This window comes from Plasmodium gaboni, chromosome 11 (genome assembly GCF_001602025.1).
Source record: "Plasmodium gaboni strain SY75 chromosome 11, whole genome shotgun sequence".
In the NCBI taxonomy this organism is placed as follows: Eukaryota; Apicomplexa; class Aconoidasida; order Haemosporida; family Plasmodiidae; genus Plasmodium; species Plasmodium gaboni.
Window position 1 is genome coordinate 843,428 of NC_031491.1, and position 7,677 is coordinate 851,104.

The 7,677-nt window shown below is 22.3% G+C and overlaps 2 protein-coding genes across 2 annotated transcripts in view; one reads left to right on the forward strand and one right to left on the reverse strand.

Annotated features, from left to right (window-relative positions):
• Window positions 1–4,490, forward strand: part of PGSY75_1125300 (DNA-directed RNA polymerase) — a gene marked incomplete at both ends in the record, with an annotated part of 4,947 nt that extends 457 nt beyond the window's left edge. Inside the window, one exon of the mRNA XM_018786376.1 lies at window positions 1–4,490. This exon is cut by the window's left edge and continues 457 nt beyond it. Coding sequence (XP_018641171.1) covers window positions 1–4,490 — 4,490 coding nt within the window.
• Window positions 4,491–5,699: 1,209 nt separating this feature from the next.
• On the reverse strand, window positions 5,700–7,299 carry PGSY75_1125400 (putative mitochondrial import inner membrane translocase subunit TIM44; the record flags this gene model as incomplete). The annotated part of the gene is made up of 2 exons (XM_018786377.1): window positions 5,700–6,875; window positions 7,081–7,299. The coding sequence occupies 2 exons, from the start codon at window positions 7,297–7,299 to the stop codon at window positions 5,700–5,702; spliced, it is 1,395 nt and encodes a 464-aa protein (XP_018641172.1).
• Window positions 7,300–7,677: the final 378 nt, after the last annotated feature.

The following is a 7,677-nucleotide window of genomic DNA, read 5'->3' on the forward strand; positions in this document are numbered from 1 at the left end:
CAAATATACAAGATGAAAATAAAACAACAGGAAATGATAATAAGAACATGGAAATATATAACATATGTAATAATAATAATAATATTAGGAGTTATAATAAAATAAAAGAATTTACAGATATTAATATTTTTAATAGTAATAATAAAAGCTTACCTATCAAAGATAATATAAATAATATGATTAATGATAATTATGATAATGAACAGAAAAAAAAAAAAAAAAAAGAAGAAGAAGAAGAAGAAGAATATATTAATAGTTCGAGCGTCAAAAATGATTTATACAATTTGCAATGTAATAATAATATTAATAATAATAATGACACACTTATTATTGATAAAAACAAATTAGATGAACAAGTCATAAAAGAATTATCTAATTTAATAATTTCTATTAAAAAAATAGATAAAGAAGAAAAAGAGAATATAATAAAATATATAAATACATTAAATAAAAAATATTTAAAAAATATTAATAAGAATATAATTGTATTTTTTGAAAATCTAGATATATATATGTCAGTGAATGGGTTGTTAATATGTGATATAGGTGGGGAAGAAATATTTAATTACATCAATAAAATTACATTATCATCAAATAATATGGATAATATAAAAAAACAAACAAATGTTCTTACAGAGAAGAATAATGTAAATACAAATGAAACGTTTTTGAATATAGATGATATGTCCAAAGAAGACAATATTAATATAAATAATATGTTTAATATAAATTATATAAAGGAAAAAAAAAAAAAAATTTACGGAGATAATATATATCCAATAGTTATTAAATCTGAAGAAAAAGAAGTTGTAACAAAAAAGAATGATTATAATAATATAAACATAAGTAATGACAACAACAACAATAATAATAATAGTAGTAGTAATAATAGTAGTAGTAATATTTCTGATGATTATAATATGTCCAATTGTAAAAACGATTTAGAAGAAAAAAGGAAAAGTCATCAATCTAATTATTCGAGAATTCCAAATCTTCATTTTGCATCCAATGTAGAAAAAGAAAAAAATATCATCAACATTAGAAGACAGATGTTAATTGAAAGATCTTCTTATAAAAAAGCCATAGAAGAAGCAGAAGAATTTGTTTCGAATTTACATGATTTAAAAAAAATTACAGAAATTCAAGGACTGTGTAAAATATATTTAAATTGGATTAGTGAATTAGAAAAACGTATTATTTTGTATAAAGAAAAAAATAAAAATAAAAAAAAAAAAAATGTTTTTCCAGATGGTATCGATGATAAATTATTAGCTACAATTACAGTCAAATGGACCATTCAATATACTTTTAATCCTTTAAAAAAAAAATATTCAAATAATGTTACTACACAATCCAAATATTTCGAACACGAATATTCTTATCAATCTTTATTTACACATATAGCCATAAAAATAGGAGAAGAAATAAACAATGAACTCAATTTTCAATTACTAGAAAAAAAAAATCTTCTTTATAATTATATGAAGAAAAATAAAAATAAATCATCCTTTTCTCATTTTCAAAAGTATAGGATAATAAGTCAAATGAAGCAGAAAATTGGGAAGGGGGATCAGTTGAGACAACAAAGTGTTCTTGGGGGTAAAAAGGAAAGTAGTGTTTGTAATTATGTTGGCATGGATAGGGATGGCATATATGAGGATGACATATATAAGGATGACATATATAAGGATGACATTCATAAGGATGACATTCATAAGGATGACATTCATAATGATGACATTCATAAGAATAACATTCATAAGAATAACATTCATATGTGTGATGAATATTACCGACTTATGAATAACCCTACACATATAAAAAACGATGATGATAATATAATTCAATGGAATTCTGTCAAGAAGGCAACAATAGGAGGACTATTATTAAACATGCTTATTGAGAATGCCAAAATGGATGTTGATATTAATGTAGCTAAAAATGAATTTAAAAATGAATATAAATATTATTTATTTTTACATAAGACAGCCAAAAATAATGCTGATGAATTATATGAAGAATGTAAATATAAAAAAGAATTAAATTATCAAAAATTTTATGAAGATGAATCGAATACATTAAAATTTATTATTCTTGATAAATATAAAAAGACTAATTGTTATGATAATTCTTTTAAAAAAAATAAATCACAAAAAAAAAAAAGTACATATAATTATTCTGCAAATGGTAAAAATGGGGACAAAATTTTTATGCCTTCTAAGGAGCATATTGGTGGGTGCTCATATGTGGGGGAACCTCCTAATGTGGAAGAACCTCCTAATGTGGAAGACCCTCCTAATGTGGAAGAACCTCCTAATGTGGAAGACCCTCTTAATGTGGAAGACCCTCTTAATGTGGACACACCAGACCAACCTCACATTTCAGACAATAAAAAACAAAGTAGCTTTTGCCAGAAGCAAAGAGCAAAATTAATGAAAAAAGAAATTATTTTATATCGATCCAAGAGGGATAGAAACAAAATTGAGTTACCTGTATTTATTCATTCATATGTATGGAAAAATAATAATTGGTATGGTGTCATACATATGCGTGAGTGTTGTGCAAATTATTTATTAGATAATGCAATAAATTCTCATATTCCTTTAAATTATTTACCTATGATATGTAAACCAAGGAGGTGGTCAAATAATGAGGGAGGGATGTTATTATTAAAAAATAATTTTATTCGTTGTAATATCAAACCATTATTTAATTTAAATGTTTGTAATTTAAATAGAATAAAAAATATTGTATCAGAAATAGGTAATGTGGGATGGAAAATTAATAAAGAAATTTTGTATTATATAGAATATGCATATATTCATGGTATAACAATAGGAAAAATCCCCCTTTATAAAAATTATAGCTTACCAAAAAAATATATTAATTTAAAAGAACAAAATAATGAAGAAATAAAAAAATATTTTTTATTAAAAGAAGAAATTAATAGATTAAATAAATGTTTAATAAGTGAAAGACCTACATTCTTACAAAAATTAGCTGTAGCAAAAACTTTAAAAGATAATGAAGTTATCTATTTTCCTCATAATATAGATTTTAGAGGAAGGATGTATCCATTATCACCACATCTACATCATATGAGTGATGATATATGTAGAAGTCTAATCACATTTGCAGAACAAAAAGAAATAGGTCATAAAGGATTATTCTGGTTAAAAATACATCTTGCAAATACATTTGGAAAAGATAAATTAAGCTTTCAAAAAAGAATTCAATGGGTTGATCAAAATATTAATAATATTAAAAAATTAACTCAACAACCATTTGATAATATCGAATTCTGGAATATGGCTGAAAAACCATGGCAAGCATTAGCTGTAGCAATAGATCTCAAAAATGCACTAGAATCTGATAATGTTTTTAAATATAAAAGTAGTATACCAATTCAACAAGATGGCACTTGTAACGGCTTACAACATTATGCAGCCCTAGGAAAAGATAAATACGGTGGACAAGCAGTAAATATAATCCCTTCAGATGAACCACAAGATATTTATTCCGTAGTTTTAGATATAGTCATAAATAAAATTAAAAATGATTTGCTAAATATACCAAGTGATCATAATAATAATATTATATCCTTCAATATGAATCAAAATATAAAAACAAACAATAAATACAACATCAACAGTAATAATAGTAGTAGTTGTAGTAGTAGTAGTTATAGTAGTAGTCGTTGTAGTAATTACTCTAATAGTAATAATAACTCTAATCTTAATAAAAACGAATTAGCTAGCTATTGCTTCAAATTTGATCTTTTAAAAAGAAAAGTCGTTAAACAAACCATTATGACCATATGTTATGGTGTAACATCTATAGGGGCAAAAAATCAAGTCAAAGGAAAAATTCAAACAATGATAGGAAAAGAACTAGATAAAAATACAATTAATAAATTGTCACAATATATTGCTAATTATATATTTGAATCTATAAGTGAAATATTTAAAAGGGCTATGATCATCAAAAAATGGTTTAATAATTTGTCCAAAGTTACTAATGAATTAAATATACCTATCACATGGATATCACCCATAGGATTACCATGTGAACAACCATACAGATTAGGTAATAGAATTCTAGTCAATACACCTTTACAATCAATTAGTGTTATATCATATAAAAATAGTCAATTACATAAAAACAAACAAAGGTTAGGCTTCCCACCTAATTTTGTTCATTCACTAGATGCATCACATCTCATGATGACAGCAGAAAAAATGGTAATTCAAAATAATTTTAGCTTTGCTGCGGTACATGATTCTTATTGGGCTCATGCATGTAATGTAGATATTATGAACCAGTTTATAAGAGAATCATTTATAACATTGTATAATGAACCTATTCTAGAAAATATATATAACAACTTTAGAATCAGGTTGGGTAAATTCGCTACTAAAATACCATCATCCCCTGAACAGGGTGAATTGGATATTTCCCTTGTAAAGGATAGTCTTTACTTTTTTAGCTGAAGGCTATTACCACACAAAAATATAATATTCAATGATAAATATGGAGTTAAAAGGTATATATATAATATATATATATATATATATATATATTATATTATATTTTATATTTTATATTTTCGTTCCGGTGAAAACCGGTATGTTCCTTTTTCCTTTTTTTTTTTTTTTTTTTTTTGTGTTACAATTTTTAAAAAAATATTAACTAAAAATTTAACATGTGTATATACCGAATATTTGAAATATTAATTAAAATTAAATAAATAAATAAATATATATATATATATATATATATATAATTGTACATATTATATTTACTTTACCCTATTCACTATAGACACAAAATGTTGTATTCCTAATTAAAATGATACACTTTTATTTTCATATTATAATTAAATTATTCATTTTTAATTAAGAAAAATTTTAAAATTAAAATAAAAAAAAAAAAAAAATACATATATATATATATATATATATTATATACATCGAATAGTATAAAAATGTATAAATAAAAAAATTTTGCATCAATTAAAAATAATTGTCTAAAGCAACATCTTTAATTTGAAGCAAACATTTAAATAGGGTACAAAAATATAAAAGGTATTAATTATACATATATTATTATATGCATCACATTATTCAAAAACGTTAAGAATAAATTTACAAGAAAAAAAAAAAAAAAAATATATTATTATAAAATAGGATAAAACATATATATAAATATATATATATATATATATATATATATATATATATATATATGTAAAAGTATATAAAAAATAAATCTCATAACTTAAAAATAGTGTATTATAATTGTTATACATATTTTCATTTCTTAACGAAATCATTTTTTTTTTTTTTCACATTTATAAATTCCCTTATTTATATAATAATTCATTTATTCTTTTAAACGATCGTGTTTTATTTACACATGAATATTCTGAAACATATATAAGGTTATATATGTATTTATTAAATTTTTCATTCCATTGGAATATGCTTATATTTGATGTTCATAAAAATATATTATGTTGTTCAGGTAAATCTATCATTTTGTTCATAAAAATATATCATTTTGTTCATAAAAATATATCATTTTGTTCATAAAAATATATTATTTTGTTCATAAAAATATATTATATTGTTCATTTATAATTACATATATATATATATTTTTATGTGACTGGTTCAGGTGGTTTTATACCCTTTAATTTTTTACCATGATGGAGTGTTTCCAATAATTGCAAACTCTCTTACAATATATGGATATAACAATCCCTCTTTTTCTGGCTCTGGATGTTTTGACAAGGCTATAGTATAGACAACTTCTCTTATATCATCAATTTTCCCTTCAATAATTTCATCATTTTTATTTTTTAGGCAGTTGATTTGTTGTGTGTGAAAAGTAAATATAAACCAAGGTGAGCTTTCTTCCATTCTTTGTGCTCCTTTAAGTTCATGATTTTTATAAATAAGAACATTTGTATCAAGAAAGACTTTTTTTTTTTTTCTTTCTGTAATGCTTGCATTTAAAGAATTAAAAGCTGATGAACCGCAATGTAACCTTAAGGTTTCTTCATCTCCTATTAAATATGATTCAACAATATGTTTTGATATAACATATTCAAATAAATACATAAGTTCTGAGAGTTTGAAATTTTTATCGATCATTTTCATTTCTCTTAAAGCTGCAGCTAGTTCGGTTTCACCAAATAATTTCCCTAAAATAGGGTTTTCAAAAAAATTATTTAAAAATGGCATATCTTTTAATTTGCTTCCAAATTTATCCCATGCTGATTCTTGAGCTAAAATAAGTTCATAATTTTGTGAGTTATCATTTTCTGTTTCATTATTTTCTTCCATTATATTTGTGTACCTACGTTTTTTTTTTTTTTTTTTATTTATATTAATTATATTATCACTTTGTTCATTATTATTATCCAATATACAATTATCATTTTCTTCATCGATATTATTATTATGCTGATTTTCTTTTTCTTTTTCTTTTTTATATCTTTTTATAGCCATATCTTGACGCCATTTATCTAATTTAACAAAGGCGCTATTTTCATCCCACTTTTCTGACAATTCTGTAAATTTATTTGTTGATTTTATGAACACATTTTTCAATGTAATAAAAAATTGAATACATAAATTTTTGCTTAATTTTAAAGCATAATATTTAGTAAAACAATATGTAACAAAATTATTCACATCGTTGTATAATATTTTTACAGCTTCTACATTTTTCTCTTTTATTTTTTGAAAAAAATCTATATTTTCTTCAATTCGTTTTTTTAATCTTATTCTTTTGTCGTCTATCTCTGTTTTTTCTTTAAGTTCTTTTAGAGCTTCTTGGTATTGTTTATTTTCCTTCATGTCTTTTTTAACCTAACCAAAAGAGCGAAAAAATAAGAAAAAAAAAAAAAATAAAAATGAATAAATAAATAAATAAGTTGAACAGATAAATGATAGCATATAACAGAATGGAAATCTCATGGTTTCACATACATTAAAAAGAAATACATACATAATATATATATATATATATATATCCATACATATAACAATTTTATAACTTTCTTTGTAAACACACCTGCTCTATAACATTCCTCATAAAGGTTGAGAATTTTTTTCTAGTACTTATTAATTGAGTGGGAGTACATAAAGATTGATTGTATACACATGATGTAGAATTCCATTTATTTGTGATATAAATATTTTGTATACATTTTGAAGATATAAATTTATTATATTTTAAATTTTTTTGAAATTTTATATTTATAAATACATTATTAAATATGTTTTTCTTCATTCTATATTTTAGCTAATAAAATTATGAGCTTCACTTATAATTACCCTTTGAACCTCTCTCTTTTTTTTTTTTTTTTTTTTTTTATCAATATGTTATTATTATTTTATTTTATAACAACATAATATGATATAAAATATTAATTGTACTATTAAATATATATATATATTATATGTATATATATGTATTTATAGTTTGATGTTTTTCAATATAATATTTTAATTTATTATATGACATCTATTTTACAAAAAAGGAGCATATATTTATTATATACATTTTTTCTTTTCTTTTTTTTTTTTTTTTTTATGGCGAAAAAATATATGTAATAAATTAATGATCAAAATAGTTATATTGTATTTATTATGATATATATGGATATTA